We start from the raw sequence: 20,244 nt of genomic DNA, 5'->3' as shown, positions 1-20,244 counted from the left end.
AGCGCTGCTACCATTATATCCTGCTGCTAGTAGAACTGTAATGAAGCCTCAAATGGCCATCACTAGCTGTGATTAAATGGGGTCAAGCTATTGCTTTTTAAAACTGTAATTGAATTAGTCTCATGCTGTATAAACGTCCTTCATCACCCATCACAGTGTATTTTATAATAAAATGAATGCCCGTCATATTTTATTGAGTTCCCCTCATGCTGTATAAACGTCCTTCATCACCCATCACAGTGTATTTTATAATAAAATGAATGCCCGTCATATTTTATTAAGTTCCCCTCATGCTGTATAAACGTCCTTCATCACCCATCACAGTGTATTTTATAATAAAATGAATGCCCGTCATATTTTATTAAGTTCCCCTCATGCTGTATAAACGTCCTTCATCACCCATCACAGTGTATTTTATAATAAAATGAATGCCCGTCATATTTTATTAAGTTCCCCTCATGCTGTATAAACGTCCTTCATCACCCATCACAGTGTATTTTATAATAAAATGAATGCCCGTCATATTTTATTAAGTTCCCCTCATGCTGTATAAACGTCCTTCATCACCCATCACAGTGTATTTTATAATAAAATGAATGCCCGTCATATTTTATTAAGTTCCCCTCATGCTGTATAAACGTCCTTCATCACCCATCACAGTGTATTTTATAATAAAATGAATGCCCGTCATATTTTATTGAGTTCCCCTCATGCTGTATAAACGTCCTTCATCACCCATCACAGTGTATTTTATAATAAAATGAATGCCCGTCATATTTTATTGAGTTCCCCTCATGCTGTATAAACGTCCTTCATCACCCATCACAGTGTATTTTATAATAAAATGAATGCCCGTCATATTTTATTAAGTTCCCCTCATGCTGTATAAACGTCCTTCATCACCCATCACAGTGTATTTTATAATAAAATGAATGCCCGTCATATTTTATTGAGTTCCCCTCATGCTGTATAAACGTCCTTCATCACCCATCACAGTGTATTTTATAATAAAATGAATGCCCGTCATATTTTATTAAGTTCCCCTCATGCTGTATAAACGTCCTTCATCACCCATCACAGTGTATTTTATAATAAAATGAATGCCCGTCATATTTTATTGAGTTCCCCTCATGCTGTATAAACGTCCTTCATCACCCATCACAGTGTATTTTATAATAAAATGAATGCCCGTCATATTTTATTAAGTTCCCCTCATGCTGTATAAACGTCCTTCATCACCCATCACAGTGTATTTTATAATAAAATGAATGCCCGTCATATTTTATTGAGTTCCCCTCATGCTGTATAAACGTCCTTCATCACCCATCACAGTGTATTTTATAATAAAATGAATGCCCGTCATATTTTATTAAGTTCCCCTCATGCTGTATAAACGTCCTTCATCACCCATCACAGTGTATTTTATGATAAAATGAATGCCCGTCATATTTTATTAAGTTCCCCTCATGCTGTATAAACGTCCTTCATCACCCATCACAGTGTATTTTATGATAAAATGAATGCCCGTCATATTTTATTAAGTTCCCCTCATGCTGTATAAACGTCCTTCATCACCCATCACAGTGTATTTTATAATAAAATGAATGCCCGTCATATTTTATTAAGTTCCCCTCATGCTGTATAAACGTCCTTCATCACCCATCACAGTGTATTTTATAATAAAATGAATGCCCGTCATATTTTATTGACTTCCCCTCATGCTGTATAAACGTCCTTCATCACCCATCACAGTGTATTTTATAATAAAATGAATGCCCGTCATATTTTATTGACTTCCCCTCATGCTGTATAAACGTCCTTCATCACCCATCACAGTGTATTTTATAATAAAATGAATGCCCGTCATATTTTATTGAGTTCCCCTCATGCTGTATAAACGTCCTTCATCACCCATCACAGTGTATTTTATAATAAAATGAATGCCCGTCATATTTTATTAAGTTCCCCTCATGCTGTATAAACGTCCTTCATCACCCATCACAGTGTATTTTATGATAAAATGAATGCCCGTCATATTTTATTAAGTTCCCCTCATGCTGTATAAACGTCCTTCATCACCCATCACAGTGTATTTTATGATAAAATGAATGCCCGTCATATTTTATTAAGTTCCCCTCATGCTGTATAAACGTCCTTCATCACCCATCACAGTGTATTTTATAATAAAATGAATGCCCGTCATATTTTATTAAGTTCCCCTCATGCTGTATAAACGTCCTTCATCACCCATCACAGTGTATTTTATAATAAAATGAATGCCCGTCATATTTTATTGACTTCCCCTCATGCTGTATAAACGTCCTTCATCACCCATCACAGTGTATTTTATAATAAAATGAATGCCCGTCATATTTTATTGACTTCCCCTCATGCTGTATAAACGTCCTTCATCACCCATCACAGTGTATTTTATAATAAAATGAATGCCCGTCATATTTTATTGAGTTCCCCTCATGCTGTATAAACGTCCTTCATCACCCATCACAGTGTATTTTATAATAAAATGAATGCCCGTCATATTTTATTAAGTTCCCCTCATGCTGTATAAACGTCCTTCATCACCCATCACAGTGTATTTTATAATAAAATGAATGCCCGTCATATTTTATTGACTTCCCCTCATGCTGTATAAACGTCCTTCATCACCCATCACAGTGTATTTTATAATAAAATGAATGCCCGTCATATTTTATTGAGTTCCCCTCATGCTGTATAAACGTCCTTCATCACCCATCACAGTGTATTTTATAATAAAATGAATGCCCGTCATATTTTATTGAGTTCCCCTCATGCTGTATAAACGTCCTTCATCACCCATCACAGTGTATTTTATAATAAAATGAATGCCCGTCATATTTTATTGAGTTCCCCTCATGCTGTAATGCTTTCCAGCAGTGGCGTCGTTAGGCCTGGGCGTCCGGGGTTATATCGCCGGATCTCAAATTGACCAAAAAACAAAAATAGACCCTGATCTATTTATCTCTAAATCTGATTGTGCATTATGACAATGTAGACGTGTAGGCCGCTAGCGTGTACATTCAAAACCCCGAATGTTTTGTGATCCTTGCAACGCCACTGTTTCCAGTCAGAAATATGATGCCCTAACAGTGTCATTTTGATTTAGAGTTCAGGCTAGTTTAGCATCTGTTCTACCCCAGTCTAATCCCATGAATGTAGTTGTCTTAGTAAACTGCTATGACCCAGTGTAAGCCTCACTACTTCCTCCCCTTGACACTTTGACTCAGCCTCACTACTTCCTCCCCTTGACACTTTGACTCAGCCTCACTACTTCCTCGCCTTGACACTTTGACTCAGCCTCACTACTTCCTCGCCTTGACACTTTGACTCAGCCTCACTACTTCCTCGCCTTGACACTTTGACTCAGCCTCGACACTTTGACTCAGCCTCACTACTTCCTCGCCTTGACACTTTGACTCAGCCTCACTACTTCCTCGCCTTGACACTTTGACTCAGCCTCACTACTACCTCCCCTTGACACTTTGACTCAGCCTCACTACTTCCTCGCCTTGACACTTTGACTCAGCCTCACTACTTCCTCGCCTTGACACTTTGACTCAGCCTCACTACTTCCTCGCCTTGACACTTTGACTCAGCCTCACTACTTCCTCGCCTTGACACTTTGACTCAGCCTCACTACTGGCTCGCCTTGACACTTTGACTCAGCCTCACTACTACCTCCCCTTGACACTTTGACTCAGCCTCACTACTTCCTCGCCTTGACACTTTGACTCAGCCTCACTACTTCCTCGCCTTGACACTTTGACTCAGCCTCACTACTTCCTCGCCTTGACACTTTGACTCAGCCTCACTACTTCCTCGCCTTGACACTTTGACTCAGCCTCACTACTGGCTCGCCTTGACACTTTGACTCAGCCTCACTACTACCTCCCCTTGACACTTTGACTCAGCCTCACTACTGCCTCCCCTTGACACTTTGACTCAGCCTCACTACTACCTCCCCTTGACACTTTGACTCAGCCTCACTACTGCCTCCCCTTGACACTTTGACTCAGCCTCACTACTGCCTCACCTTGACACTTTGACTCAGCCTCACTACTACCTCCCCTTGACACTTTGACTCAGCCTCACTACTTCCTCGCCTTGACACTTTGACTCAGCCTCACTACTACCTTGCCTCGACACTCGAGACAGTTTCCCCTATCAGACATAATACCTTACACAAAGACAAAATCAGCAACATTTATTTATCATAACAGGAATAATTTAAATTCATGTTTACAGTAATTCATATTATTATTACATTACATATTTGGTTTAACAGACAGTAGTTCACAGTCAATTCATATTAGCATTCACCTCTGCTAGACTTCAATAGTTTTTAGACAGTAAGGCTGATTCAATCTGATCTTGAGTTACAGGTATTGTATTTAATGGCCTTTTCCGATTCGACAGGAGATCATATGCAGTGAACTGGAGAGATCCATGCAGTTCTCACTTTGAATGTGGTCGGATTGAATTCCAGCCTCATTGATGTCTTTCTTTCAACTTTATTAATCATTATGAATGGAAGCCAGAGACAGACTCAGTATGTCTATCTGTTCCGAAACATGGCATTTCAGTATCTCTGGGATGTAAACATCTGTTGTATCTGTACTGGAACACGGCATTTCAGTATCTCTGGGATGTAAACATCTGTTGTATCTGTACTGGAACACGGCATTTCAGTATCTCTGGGATGTAAACATCTGTTGTATCTGTACTGGAACACGGCATTTCAGTATCTCTGGGATGTAAACATCTGTTGTATCTGTACTGGAACACGGCATTTCAGTATCTCTGGGATGTAAACATCTGTTGTATCTGTACTGGAACACGGCATTTCAGTATCTCTGGGATGTAAACATCTGTTGTATCTGTACAGGAACACGGCATTTCAGTATCTCTGGGATGTAAACATCGGTTGTATCTGTACTGGAACACGGCATTTCAGTATCTCTGGGATGTAAACATCGGTTGTATCTGTACTGGAACACGGCATTTCAGTATCTCTGGGATGTAAACATCTGTTGTATCTGTACTGGAACACGGCATTTCAGTATCTATGGGATGTAAACATCTGTTGTATCTGTACTGGAACACGGCATTTCAGTATCTCTGGGATGTTAAACATCTGTTGTATCTGTACTGGAACACGGCATTTCAGTATCTCTGGGATGTAAACATCTGTTGTATCTGTACTGGAACACGGCATTTCAGTATCTCTGGGATGTAAACATCTGCTTCCTCATCAAAGCAGGTCCATACTGGCAACTAAAGTGCTGCACGTTTCGTTACATTTATTACATTGTCTGGTAAAAAAAGTGTTACAGAAACATAAAAGATCATTTCCACTAAAAAGTTATTTGGTTGGTCAGGCGTCTGCTCTTTTATGTCCTGAGGTATGCAGGCATTCACTACAAATCTAAAAGCATTGGGTTGTCTAAAATGTCCATAATATTTCTCACAATGTTTCAGGTGGTTCGGGAAAGGAGGAGGTAAAGAGGTCAATGGTATGTCCAGATGTCCGGGACCTCTAGTTCAGGGTTCAGACGTCCTGGTTCTGTAGTTCAGGGTTCAGATGTCCAGGTTCTGTAGTTCAGGGTTCAGATGTCCAGGTTCTGTAGTTCAGGATCAGATGTCCAGGTTCTGTAGTTCAGGGTTCAGATTCCCAGGTTCTGTAGTTCAGGGTTCAGATGTCCAGGTTCTGTAGTTCAGGATCAGACGTCCAGGTTCTGTAGTTCAGGGTTCAGATTACCAGGTTCTGTAGTTCAGGGTTCAGATGTCCAGGTTCTGTAGTTCAGGATCAGACGTCCAGGTTCTGTAGTTCAGGGTTCAGACGTCCAGGTTCTGTAGTTCAGGGTTCAGATGTCCAGATCCTGCAGGTTGCCCCAGCTAGGTCCCACCTTGACCTTGGCTTTCAACTTGACGTGGAGCTTCACAGCCCTTTCCATCTCACTCTTCACGATCTGGGCCACCTGCAGAGGGAGGAATTATTAACCACAAATATCAAAATACAATTCCTAGAAGGGAAGATCCCATTTAAGTCAATAATAGCACAGTGCTGGTTGTATTATTCTCCTAATTTATAGGTTGTGACGCTGCTACAGAACTGAAGGTTTATAAAGACGGCTCACTGTTACCTGTATTAGATCATCCTCAGTCACCTCATAAATGAGTTCATCATGAAGCTGCAGGACGAAAAACGCACCTCTGAGACGAGTCACGCCCCTGTGACCTTTCACCTGACCACGACTCACTGGAATACATACAAGTGGGTTAGTACACATTGTGAACATGTAAAGCACTGACACGCATACTATTAACAGCTACAGGCTACATTGGTGTGATGGGGGGGTGGTGGGGTACCTGTATGTTGGGGGGTACCTGTATGTGGGTGTGATGGAGGTGGGGGGTACCTGAATGTTAGTGTGATGGAGGTGGGGGGTACCTGAATGTTAGTGTGATGGAGGTGGGGGGGTACCTGAATGTTGGTGTGATGGAGGTGGGGGGTACCTGAATGTTAGTGTGATGGAGGTGGGGGGTACCTGAATGTTGGTGTGATGGAGGTGGGGGGTACCTGAATGTTGGTGTGATGGAGGTGGGGGGTACCTGAATGTTGGTGTGATGGAGGTGGGGGGTACCTGAATGTTGGTGTGATGGAGGTGGGGGGTACCTGAATGTTAGTGTGATGGAGGTGGGGGGTACCTGAATGTTAGTGTGATGGAGGTGGGGGGTACCTGAATGTTAGTGTGATGGAGGTGGGGGGTACCTGAATGTTGGTGTGATGGAGGTGGGGGGTACCTGAATGTTGGTGTGATGGAGGTGGGGGGTACCTGAATGTTGGTGTGATGGAGGTGGGGGGTACCTGAATGTTGGTGTGATGGAGGTGGGGGGTACCTGAATGTTGGTGTGACGGGGGGGTGGTTGGGTAGGTCTTTCGGAGGCGGTTCTGTATGTTGACTGTAGCCAGTTTAACAATGTCTGCTGCTGATCCCTGGACCGTGGTGTTAACAGCCTGACGCTCAGCCTGAAGGTAACACACACCAGTTAGTAACATACTGTACACACAAACCAGTTAGTAACAAACTGCATACACACCAGTTAGTAACATAATGTACACACATGCCAGTTAGTAATAAACTACACACAAACCAGTTAGTAACATACTGTATAAACACACCAGTTAGTAACATACTGTACACACACCAGTTAGTAACATTCTGTACACACACCAGTTAGTAACATACTGTACACAAACCAGTTAGTAATAAACTACACACAAACCAGTTAGTAACATACTGTATACATACACCAGTTAGTAACATACTGTACACACACACCAGTTAGTAACATACTGTACACACACCAGTTAGTAACATACTGTACACACACCAGTTAGTAACATACTGTACACACACGCCAGTTAGAAACATATTGTACAGTTTAGCTATCTGCTATAACAATTTTTACTAGAATGATATTTTTCATGAACAAAGATGTTCCATATTCTAGGGAATACGGAGTATAGAAAGTCCCCATCCCCTAGGTACAGTTTTATTGGCCTACATCCTCAAATTAACAATGTACAATTTGACTTTTTCTGCCTTTAAATTACTCACAATAACCCACTATATCCAAGTGACAAAAAATGAACTTTATTTGGTGAAATCCCCTCTTAATATTGCAATTGCAAACTTTCTGAGGTATAACCAGCCACCTTCCAGATCACAAATCAAGCTAATTGGCTTACATCTGTGACCAATTGTAGTAAGTTTACAATAAAAGCAGTTAGTCATAGAGGACGCAACTGATAAAGTTGTGGAACAGATACCACAAGCAATCCACAGATCTGACCTCGGTGTGAGGGAAGAAAATAAAAACAGAAAAAAAGGCAACATCAAGTCTTGTTTGAGCTTTGAAGAAGCACGAGGCCAAGTGGCAGAAAGTGCTGGGGTTTAGGTGAGACCAAAACAGAACTTCTAAGTCTGAACGCAAAACAATATGTCTGGTGAAAACCCACTAAATCTTTCCATTTAAGGAACACCATGCCTACAATAAAGAACAGCAGTGGCAGCATGCTGTTGTGAGGGTGTTTCTCGTGACTGCAGTCAGGATAGAAGGGTTATGGACAGTGCAAAATACAGACATATTCTTGAGAACCTGCGGCCCTCTGCAAGGTAGTTGAAAATGTGAAGTTGGTTCATGTTTCAAAATGACAATGACCCAAACCACACCACCAAAGCAAACGTAAAGTGTCAGAAGGACAAGATGGCGAATGTCCTCGAGTGGCCTAGTCAGAGCCCCGACCTAATCCGATCGAGAATCTGTGGAGTGATTTAGAGTGTCTAGTCCATAAGTGGGCAAATATTGCAGTCTGAAAAGGTAGTAGAGATGTATTCAAGAGACTCATATCCGTCTTTTTTATGTATTCAAGAGACTCATATCCGTCTTTTCTATGTATTCAAGAGACTCATATCCGTCTTTTCTATGTATTCAAGAGACTCATATCCGTCTTTTCTATGTATTCAAGAGACTCATATCCGTCTTTTCTATGTATTCAAGAGACTCATATCCGTCTTTTCTATGTATTCAAGAGACTCATATCCGTCTTTTTTATGTATTCAAGAGACTCATATCCGTCTTTTTATGTATTCAAGAGACTCATATCGGTCTTTTTTATGTATTCAAGAGACTCATATCTGTCTTTTTTATGTATTCAAGAGACTCATATCCGTCTTTTCTATCTATTCAAGAGACTCATAACCGTATTTTTTATGTATTCAAGAGACTCATATCCGTCTTTTCTATGTATTCAAGAGACTCATATCTGTCTTTTTTATGTATTCAAGAGACTCATATCTGTCTTTTTTATGTATTCAAGAGACTCATATCGGTCTTTTTTATGTATTCAAGAGACTCATATCTGTCTTTTTTATCTATTCAAGAGACTCATAACCGTATTTTTTATGTATTCAAGAGACTCATATCCGTCTTTTCTATGTATTCAAGAGACTCATATCAGTCTTTTCTATGTATTCAAGAGACTCATATCCGTCTTTTTTATGTATTCAAGAGACTCATATCCGTCTTTTTATGTATTCAAGAGACTCATATCGGTCTTTTTTATGTATTCAAGAGACTCATATCTGTCTTTTTTATGTATTCAAGAGACTCATATCTGTCTTTTTTATGTATTCAAGAGACTCATATCGGTCTTTTTTATGTATTCAAGAGACTCATATCTGTCTTTTTTATGTATTCAAGAGACTCATATCTGTCTTTTTAATGTATTCAAGAGACTCATATCCGTCTTTTCTATGTATTCAAGAGACTCATATCTGTCTTTTTTATCTATTCAAGTACCTTTAAGACTTCTTCACTAAGCTGTCTGAAGCAAAGGTCAAAGCCAGTGTCGGACCACAGATAAAGAAGATCCTGGAGAGCAATTAATTTCCCAAGAAACTCACTAGTAAGAAGAAGGCGGCTTGGAAAAGCTTTGTCACAGTGCTTCAGGGCTTCTTGGACGATCACAAGGCCAAAAACTATGTGGGTGAGACTCTGGTGAAGAACTACGGCAAAACGGGCTGTAGGATGTCCCTCAAATTACATAACCTTGATGCTTGATAAATTCAAGAAGAACATGGGAGTGTACTCGAAGGAGCAAGGTGAGCGCTTACACGAGGATATACAGTACTTTGAATGTCGCTACCAAGGACAGTATAAGGAGAACATGATGGGAGACTACATTTGGGGGCTGATTCTTGAAAGTGATTTACAGTATAATCGTAAATCTCGAAAAACGACTAAATCTTTTGTAGTCATTTTTGTATGACTTTAGTATAAATACATGTTAATTTAGACAAATTTTCATTTTCTGACTTTATGTGAACAAAAAGACAAATTCGCCTGTTTTCTTATTGGAAATAGGTACATTTCAAAATATAACAGACACACACATGTGTCCTGGTGTGTGTGTGTTACATACATGTATCCTGGTGTGTTACATACATGTGTCCTGGTGTGTGTGTGTTACATACATGTGTCCTGGTGTGTGTGTGTTACATACATGTGTCCTGGTGTGTGTGTTACATACATGTATCCTTGTGTGTTACATACATGTGTCCTGGTGTGTGTGTTACATACATGTGTCTTGGCATGTGTGTGTGTTACATACATGTGTCTTGGCATGTGTGTGTGTTACATACGTGTCCTGGCATGTGTGTTACAAACGTGTCCTGGCGTGTGTGTTACATACATGTGCCCTGGCATGTGTGTTGCTGTGAGTGATGTTGGGAAGGTATCTCCTTCGGCCCAGGATGGTCTGGACATAACCATTCTTCACACAGCTACACACCGTCTCCTTCAGGAACCGATGGATACCTAGACACACATCATGGGAGGTATTTAAGAGACATACAGTATCTCACAAAAGTCTTTACGTGTATAAAAGTCTTTACCTGTATAAAAGTCTTTACTTGTATAAAAGTATTTTTCCTGTTTAAAGGTTGTTACCTGTATAAAAGTCTTCACCTATTTAACAATCTTTACCTGTATAATGGTCTTTACCTGTATAAAAGTCTTTACCTGTATAACGTTCTTTACCTGTATAACAGTCTTTACCTGTATAACGGTCTTTACCTGTATAACGATCTTTACCTGTATAACGGTCTTTGAAGCTCTTGATGTAGGTTTCTGCATCATTTTGCTCGATCCCCATCTGCTCTCCCAGAGACCTGGCTCCCATCCCATAGATGATGCCATAACAGATCTACACACACACAGACAGACAGAAACAGACACACACACATGCACCCACACAGACAGACACACACATACACCCACACAGAAACACACAGACAGACAGACACACACAGAAACAATAATAAATATAATGAATACACATAATGTCATATGAAGAATCTACCTACTGTATCAAGCAGGCTGTTTCTAAGCAGAACTCCACTGTGTGTGTGTGTGTGTGTGTGTGTACCTGTTTAGCTTGTTGTCTCAGTGTGTTGTCCACTGTGTCCAGTTGGATGTTCTTCCATTCAGCAGCGATACATCGGAATACATCAGCACCTCCATTCAACACCTGACACACACACACACACACACACACACACAGATTCAGGTGAAAGTAGCACCCCTATAAATTACTTATAATTAATTCCATTACACTTTATGTGTAAGGAATCTACAATATACTTTTCCAAAATATGACATTTATGGAGATGCACCTTTATGTGTGTCACCGTGTGTGTGTGTGTGTGTGTGTGTGAGTCACCATGTGTGTGTGTGTGTCTGTGTGTGTGTGTGAATCAAGGTTATAATCGTTAACGAAAACGAATGAAAAAACGAAAACTAGGTGGGGAAAAACATTGCCGTTAACGGAAATAAAAATAAAAACGAGGCATTCCAAAAAACGATAGCTAACTAAAACTGTAATGTGTGGTTGACAAAACTAACTAAAATAAAATAATAGAGTAAATGTTCTTAGTTTTCGTCTTTGTCAATGTCTTTCCTTTTTAACGCTATTTAAAACACGCAGAGTATTCGCTCAGCTGTGTTTCCTTTACCTGCTCTCCCTCCGTCTCTCTGTCACAAACACACACACACACGGGACACAAGTTTATTTTATTTTTTTATTTGTCATGTTCTTTTCTCAGATTAAGCTCTCTGACATTCTGACAGAAATTTCTTGTGTGACTCAAAAATGAGTTGAATACATGCGGTTCATCATGTATGTCTTCTTTAGTCTGTTGGCTGTTTAGTTTTTTTTCTTGGCACACGTCACTTCCACATTTTGCATTTATTGAGGAGTGTCGACTGTTTACATGTTTGTGCCCATGTGTACATTTTATGTACTGGTTTTATTGTTGAATAAATATTTTCTAAAATGGTGTAATGTTTTTGTTGAGTTATTATTACACAATACTTTTTCTGATCTTTTTGAATCTTGCCCCTGACAAATAGCCCATATTACAAAAAAAGACTAAAACTAACACTAAAACTAATAAAAACTAAACTAAAACTAAGCATTTTCAAAAAATCTAAACTAAACTAGCAAACCCACTTTAAAAACTAATTAAAACTAAACTGAATTTGAAAACAAAAAGGAAATAAAAATAAAAACTAATAAAAAATGCAAAACTATAATAACCTTGGTGTGAATGTGTGTGTCAGTGTGTGTGTCAGTGTGTGTTTTGCTGTGTGTTTGTCTTTGTGTCAGTGTGTGTGTTACCTGTCTGTGTTTTGCTGTGTGTTTGTCTTTGTGTCAGTGTGTGTGTCAGTGTGTGTTTTTCTGTGTGTTTGTCTTTGTGTCAGTGTGTGTGTCAGTGTGTATTTTTCTGTGTGTTTGTCTTTGTGTCAGTGTGTGTCTGTCTGTGTTTTGCTGTGTGTTTGTCTTTGTGTCAGTGTGTGTGTCTGTGTTTTGCTGTGTGTTTGTCTTTGTGTCAGTGTGTGTGTCTGTCTGTGTTTTGCTGTGTGTTTGTCTGTGTGTCAGTGTGTGTTTTGCTGTGTGTTTGTCTTTGTGTCAGTGTGTGTGTCTGTCTGTGTTTTGCTGTGTGTTTGTCTGTGTGTCAGTGTGTGTTTTGCTGTGTGTTTGTCTTTGTGTCAGTGTGTGTGTCTGTCTGTGTTTTGCTGTGTGTTTGTCTGTGTGTCAGTGTGTGTGTCTGTGTTTTGCTGTGTGTTTGTCTTTGTGTCAGTGTGTGTGTCTGTCTGTGTTTTGCTGTGTGTTTGTCTGTGTGTCAGTGTGTGTGTCTGTGTTTTGCTGTGTGTTTGTCTTTGTGTCAGTGTGTGTGTCTGTCTGTGTTTTGCTGTGTGTTTGTCTGTGTGTCAGTGTGTGTGTCTGTCTGTGTTTTGCTGTGTGTTTGTCTTTGTGTCAGTGTGTGTGTCTGTCTGTGTTTTGCTGTGTGTTTGTCTTTGTGTCAGTGTGTGTGTCTGTCTGTGTTTTGCTGTGTGTTTGTCTGTGTGTCAGTGTGTGTGTCTGTGTTTTGCTGTGTGTTTGTCTTTGTGTCAGTGTGTGTGTCTGTCTGTGTTTTGCTGTGTGTTTGTCTGTGTGTCAGTGTGTGTGTCTGTCTGTGTTTTGCTGTGTGTTTGTCTTTGTGTCAGTGTGTGTGTCTGTCTGTGTTTTGCTGTGTGTTTGTCTTTGTGTCAATGTGTGTGTCTGTCTGTGTTTTGCTGTGTGTTTGTCTTTGTGTCAGTGTGTTACCTGTAGAAGGCGTCTGTCCTTAGAGAGGTGAGCCAGCACTCTGAGCTCCAACTGAGAATAATCAGCTGCTAATATCATCCCTCCTGGAGGGGGAGAGAGAATAATCAGTTAATTTCATCCCTCCTGGAGGGAGAGAGAGAATAATCAGTTAATTTCATCCCTCCTGGAGGGGGAGAGAGAATAATCAGTTAATTTCATCCCTCCTGGAGGGGGAGAGAGAATAATCAGTTAATTTCATCCCTCCTGGAGGGAGAGAGAGAATAATCATTTATTGTCATCCCTCCTGGAGGGGGAGAGAGAATAATCAGTTAATATCATCCCTCCTGGAGGGGGGGAGAGAATAATCAGCTTCTAATATCATCCCTCCTGGAGGGGGAGAGAGAATAATCAGTTATTGTCATCCCTCCTGGAGGGGGAGAGAGAATAATCAGTTATTGTCATCCCTCCTGGAGGGGGAGAGAATAATCAGTTAATATCATCCCTCCTGGAGGGGGAGAGAGAATAATCAGTTAATATCATCCCTCCTGGAGGGGGAGAGAGATTAATCAGTTAATATCATCCCTCCTGGAGGGGGAGAGAGAATAATCAGTTAATATCATCCCTCCTGGAGGGGGAGAGAGAATAATCAGTTATTGTCATCCCTCCTGGAGGGGGAGAGAGAATAATCAGTTATTGTCATCCCTCCTGGAGGGGGAGAGAGAATAATCAGTTATTGTCATCCCTCCTGGAGGGGGAGAGAATAATCAGTTAATATCATCCCTCCTGGAGGGGGAGAGAGAATAATCAGTTAATATCATCCCTCCTGGAGGGGGAGAGAGAATAATCAGTTAATATCATCCCTCCTGGAGGGGGAGAGAGAATAATCAGTTATTGTCATCCCTCCTGGAGGGGGAGAGAGAATAATCAGTTATTGTCATCCCTCCTGGAGGGGGAGAGAGAATAATCAGTTATTGTTATCCCTCTTGGAAGGGGAGGAGTTACCTGTGAAAGGTACGAAGGCATGTCTCATGCTGACAGAGAAGGCCATGCCACTCCCAGGAGGTGCTGGAGGTCTTATCAGCCTGGAGCGCCCCCTACTGAGCAGGAAACACATGAAGACATCAGAACCCAGAACAACCTTACCTAAAACCATTGCTGCAGATTGATACTAATTACAGAGGCTTTTGAATCTAAATTTGTTGCTGTTCACACTGCAGTCTGATTTTCAACTTCTAAAAAATATGCTTTTAGACCTCAAGCTTGGGAATTTTTTAGATGATCATGTCTCTTTTAAAACATATTAATGAAGAAGCTGAAGATCAATTTTATTTTTATTAAAACAAATCATGTATTTCATCTCTGAACAGAAAATAAATTGCTCAGGCAACTTTGAAGTCAATGGTTGATTTTGGAGATGTATTATATATGAATGCACCTTATCAGCAATGAATCCTCATTGTGTTTTATCACTGATTCAAATGATCACACATTGTCTTTTATACACTTCAGTTATATAAAAGGCTTTACTACAGAAACCTCCACATTATATTACCTCAGAAATAAACTGGGGGAAAAAAACTGCTCTCAAAACTGGTTAGTCCATATTCAGACCGGGCTGGTCCAATTTTGTTCATATTTATGGGGGGATTTAAACTTAGAGTAATTATGTTATAGTAAAATATTGGTAGGGAGTATTATATACAGTTGATAGTTTATCAATTATATAGATAATATAAGGTTATATTGACAGGGGTATAATACATTTTGACATGAATAATAGGAGTTACCCAATCGGGTGACCATCTTGGGATGGAGGGTTGTCCTCCACCACTGAGGCCAGCTGGATCTCAAAGTCCTTTGGAACATTCTGGATGTTAGGCTCTGTAAAACTCACTCTGCCTGCACCCAAACACACACACAGAAACACACATGCACACACACGTAGGCACAATCAGGCACATGAATACATCACAAACTGCAAGTGGACTGATCTGCGCATGTGTATGCAGTAACAATATGAATGTGTGTTTGGGTAGAAAATAGAAAAATGCTACAATACACCCATAGGCCATATTAAACCAGGAATTAGCTTGCTTCCGCTTTGTGTTAGTGTTTATGGGAATTAGCTAGCAAGGTTCCACTTTGTGTTAGTGTTTATGGGAATTAGCTAGCAAGGTTCCACTTTGTGTTAGCGTTTATGGGAATTAGCTAGCAAGGTTCCACTTTGTGTTAGCATTTATGGGAATTAGCTAGCAAGGTTCCACTTTGTGTTAGCATTTATGGGAATTAGCTACAAAGGTTTTGCTTCCCGTTGCCAGTCATGCGAATTATCATGTGGAGGTGTGTTACCTGTGGAGGTGTGTTACCTGTGGAGGTGTGTGTCTGGGAGACAGGGTGTATTCTGTCCATGTCCAACAAAGGGTGGTGTTTCCTCTCTCTCTGCAGGGGAAACACCACCTTGGTCAGGGCGTTGGTGATCCGCCTCCATTCCAGAATCACCCCTGGCAACGGATGGAGGGAGCGGAGCTTCTCCAGGATGTCCTGATGAGGTCATTCATTAAAATCAGATGTTGTTCCCATGTATGAGAAGGACCAGCAACTTTACTGTGTGTCTGCGCTACCTTGGTGGTCTTGAAGTGCTTTCCCAGCCGGGGGAGTCGTGCTCCTCTCTTGGCAGATCCCAGGGTCTTCTTACCCTGTCCTCCGCTGACATCACCATCAGGAGGTAGATGCAACTCCAGGAACAACACCTGACACACACACACACACACACAGAGACACAGCACAGACACACATACACAAAGACAGATACACACACACAGAGACACAGCACAGACATACACACACACAGACACACAGCACAGACACACATACACAGAGACACAGCACAGACACACACAGACATACACACAGCACAGACACACACAGACACACACACAGACACACAGCACAGACACAAACAAACAGAGACACAGCACAGACACACACAACAAGAACAGAGTAAGAGAAAGGCACACAAACTGTATACAGAGCATGACCCCACACAACGCTAGATGACCCCACACAACAGTGTTTATAATATTAGAACCCAGGGTCCCACCTGCGCCAGGTGGTCAGTGTTGGTGAGGGAGAAGCTGTGTCCAGCTAGACTATAGGCCTGGGTCTCCAGGGAACTCAGCCTGGCCTGCATCACCAGCCTCTGTCTCTCACACTCCTCCCAGCTGAAGCCAACACCATTCAGCTCCAGCAGAGCCAGGCACAACTGGGACCTCATCTCCACCCTGCAGAACACATCTTCACAAGAGACCGCAACACACACACACACAAACACACACACACACACACAGAGAAACACATGAAAACTGCTAAGAAAGTTAGGACAAGGTTTTATATCTGTCTCTACAGGTGTTCCTCAACAGGCTGTCAGAAACATTTAGATATTGTGTGTGTGTGTTCTATACCCAGCAGTCCATTTAGATAGTGTGTGTGTGTGTGTGTGTTCTATACCCAGCAGTCCATTTAGATAGTGTGTGTGTGTGTGTGTGTGTTCTATACCCAGCAGTCCATTTAGATATTGTGTGTTTGTGTTCTATACCCAGCAGTCCATTTAAATATTGTGTGTGTGTGTTCTATAACCAGCAGTCCATTTAGATATTGTGTGTGTGTGTGTGTGTTCTATACCCAGCAGTCCATTTAAATATTCTGTGTGTATGTGTTCTATACCCAGCAGTCCATTTAAATATTCTGTGTGTATGTGTTCTATACCCAGCAGTCCATTTAGATATTGTGTGTGTGTGTTCTATACCCAGCAGTCCATTTAAATATTGTGTGTGTGTGTTCTATACCCAGCAGTCCATTTAAATATTGTGTGTGTGTGTGTGTTCTATACCCAGCAGTCCATTTAGATATTGTGTGTGTGTGTTCTATACCCAGCAGTCCATTTAAATATTTTGTGTGTGTGTTCTATACCCAGCAGTCCATTTAAATATTGTGTGTGTGTGTTCTATACCCAGCAGTCCATTTAGATATTGTGTGTGTGTGTTCTATACCCAGCAGTCCATTTAGATATTGTGTGTGTGTGTTCTATACCCAGCAGTCCATTTAAATATTTTGTGTGTGTGTTCTATACCCAGCAGTCCATTTAGATATTGTGTGTGTGTGTGTTCTATACCCAGCAGTCCATTTAGATATTGTGTGTGTGTGTTCTATACCCAGCAGTCCATTTAGATATTGTGTGTGTGTGTTCTATACCCAGCAGTCCATTTAGATATTGTGTGTGTGTGTTCTATACCCAGCAGTCCATTTAGATATTGTGTGTGTTCTATACCCAGCAGTCCATTTAGATATTGTGTGTGTGTGTGTGTGTGTTCTATACCCAGCAGTCCATTTAGATAGTGTGTGTGTGTTCTATACCCAGCAGTCCATTTAGATATTGTGTGTGTGTGTGTTCTATACCCAGCAGTCCATTTAGATATTGTGTGTGTGTGTTCTATACCCAGCAGTCCATTTAGATATTGTGTGTGTGTTCTATACCCAGCAGTCCATTGTTCTCCAGCAGCGAGGTGAGGTGGTTCATGGTGGTGTAGACTAAAACACTCTCTGTGGCCGCTCGCAGGCGGGGGGAGTGTGTGTGAGACTGCGTGTGTCCATCCAGCAGCGACTCAGAGGGACAGTAGCAGGTCGCCATGTTGGTTAGCGTTCTCTCTTCACTTTCTGGGTCCAACAGCCAGCAAGCCACCTACATATAACACGCAATGTTGAAATCATCCACCTATATATAACATGCAATGTTGAAATCATCCACCTATATATAACATGCAATGTTGAAATCATCCACCTATATATAACACGCAATGTTGAAATCATCCACCTATATATAACATGCAATGTTGAAATCATCCACTTATTTATAAAACGCAATGTTGAAATAATCCAAATATATTACACGCAATGTTGTAATCATCCACATATATACAGTGGGGAGAACAAGTATTTGATACACTGCCGAGAGCATGTAGAAGTCTATCATTTTTATCATATGTACACTTCAACTGTGAGAGACGGAATCTAAAACAAAAATCCAGAAAATCACATTGTATGATTTTTAAATAATTAATTTGCATTTTATTGCATGACATAAGTATTTGATCACCTACCAACCAGTAAGAATTTCCGGCTCTCACAGACCTGTTAGTTTTTCTTTAAGAAGCCCTCCTGTTCTCCACTCATTACCTGTATTAACTGCACCTGTTTGAACTCGTTACCTGTATAAAAGACACCTGTCCACAAACTCAATCAAACAAACTCCAACCTCTCCACAATGGCCAAGACCAGGGAGATGTGTAAGGACATCAGGGGTAAAATTGTAGACCTGCACAAGGCTGGGATGGGCTACAGGACAATAGGCAAGCAGCTTGGTGAGAAGGCAACAACTGTTGGTGCAATTATTAGAAAATGGAAGAAGTTCAAGATGACGATCAATCTCCCTCTGTCTGGGGCTTCATGCAAGATCTCACCTCGTGGGGCATCAATGATCATGAGGAAGGTGAGGGTTTAGCCCAGAACTACACGGCAGGACCTGGTCAATGACCTGAAGAGAGCTGGGACCACAGTCTCCAAGAAAACCATTAATAACACACTACACCGTCATGGATTAAAATCCTGCAGCGCACGCAAGGTCCTCCTGCTCAAGCCAGCGAATGCTCAGGCCTGTCTGAAGTTTGCCAATGACCATCTGGATGATCCAGAGGAGGAATGGGAGAAGGTCATGTGGTCTGATGAGACAAAAATGTAGCTTTTTGGTCTAAACTCGCCGTGTTTGGAGGAAGAAGAAGGATGAGTACAACCCCAAGAACACTATCCCAAGCTTTTTGGTCTAAACTCGCCGTGTTTGGAGGAAGAAGAAGGATGAGTACAACCCCAAGAACACTATCCCAACCGTGAAGCATAGAGGTGGAAACATCATTCTTTGGGGATGCTTTTCTGCAAAGGGGTCAGGACGACTGCACCGTATTGAGGGGAGGATGGATGGGGCCATGTATTGCAAAATCTCGGCCAACAACCTCCTTCCCTCAATAAGAGCATTGAAGATGGGTTGTGGCTGGGTCTTCAAATACTTGTTCTCCCCACTGTATAACGGTCAAATCATCCACCTATATATAACACACAATGTTCAAATCATCCACCTACATTTAACACAAAACATTCAAATCATCCACCTTTATATAACACGCAACGGACAAAGCAGTTCTGCTGTAGGTTTGTTGTTAGTTTTATCCTCATTTAACCTTCAGATGAAGTTACCCTGAGATTCTCCTTTATCCTCTAACAATAAGTCTCCATTGACCGTGATGTTTTAGTCAAGGACTAGGCTTAATCTGGGTCTGCAAAACTGGCCTAAGAGTAAAGGTTGGGTAGGGTCAAATAATTACCAACAGTACTAAGTGGCCAGTCCTGTAGACGTGTGTGTGTGTGTGTGTGTGTGGGTGTACCTTCAGGTCTTCACAGGGTCCCTCCAGGGTGATGTCGCAGCTTAACACCAGTGTTTTGTACACCTGGATGATGTCATACGTGATGGCCACACCCACTGCTCCGTCAGCCAATGACCTGCTCAGACAGGCCCTCACCTGCTCCACCCTCTCTTCAACTGACAAATCCAGAGCCAGCGGAGGCGGGGCCAGACTGGAGCTCATCTCTGAGCAGGGTAATTCTACATTCATGAGATTTGAGGATTTCAGAAATACGACTTCTAAACTGCAAAATTTAGTATTTGTTTGTATAAATTTGTATGTATGCAATTATCTTCTGTATATGTACAGTATTTATGTGCTTGTGTGTATATCTTCTGTGCGTGTGTGTGTTTGTGTGTATATCTTGCATGTGTGTGTGTATATATCTTCTGTGTGTGTGTGTGTACAGTGGATATAAAAAGTCTACAAACCCCTGGAAAAAGTTCTGACATGATTTCTCTTTGTCTCATTCTTTTACATCACAAGAAGCTGGCATTTTAGGGG

The 20,244-nt window shown here is 41.2% G+C and overlaps 1 protein-coding gene across 1 annotated transcript in view; it reads right to left on the bottom strand.

Annotated features, from left to right (window-relative positions):
• Positions 1-5,172: 5,172 nt before the first annotated feature.
• The window catches only part of polq (polymerase (DNA directed), theta), a 44,242-nt gene continuing 29,170 nt past the window's right edge, over positions 5,173-20,244 (bottom strand). Inside the window, exons 24-37 of the mRNA XM_034293026.1 lie at positions 19,723-19,940; positions 17,765-17,969; positions 16,332-16,525; positions 15,853-15,981; positions 15,598-15,772; positions 15,019-15,130; positions 14,234-14,328; positions 13,253-13,335; positions 11,033-11,134; positions 10,699-10,810; positions 10,298-10,422; positions 6,940-7,069; positions 6,183-6,298; positions 5,173-6,017 (exon numbers count right to left, since the gene is read on the bottom strand). Of these exons, the coding sequence (XP_034148917.1) occupies positions 5,904-6,017; positions 6,183-6,298; positions 6,940-7,069; positions 10,298-10,422; positions 10,699-10,810; positions 11,033-11,134; positions 13,253-13,335; positions 14,234-14,328; positions 15,019-15,130; positions 15,598-15,772; positions 15,853-15,981; positions 16,332-16,525; positions 17,765-17,969; positions 19,723-19,940 (1,910 nt within the window). The 3' untranslated portion in view covers positions 5,173-5,903. The remainder of the gene's footprint in view (positions 6,018-6,182; positions 6,299-6,939; positions 7,070-10,297; positions 10,423-10,698; positions 10,811-11,032; positions 11,135-13,252; positions 13,336-14,233; positions 14,329-15,018; positions 15,131-15,597; positions 15,773-15,852; positions 15,982-16,331; positions 16,526-17,764; positions 17,970-19,722; positions 19,941-20,244) is intronic.

This window comes from Esox lucius, chromosome 7 (genome assembly GCF_011004845.1).
Source record: "Esox lucius isolate fEsoLuc1 chromosome 7, fEsoLuc1.pri, whole genome shotgun sequence".
Classification (NCBI taxonomy): Eukaryota; Metazoa; Chordata; class Actinopteri; order Esociformes; family Esocidae; genus Esox; species Esox lucius.
This window is presented reverse-complemented; position numbering and strand designations above follow the sequence as displayed.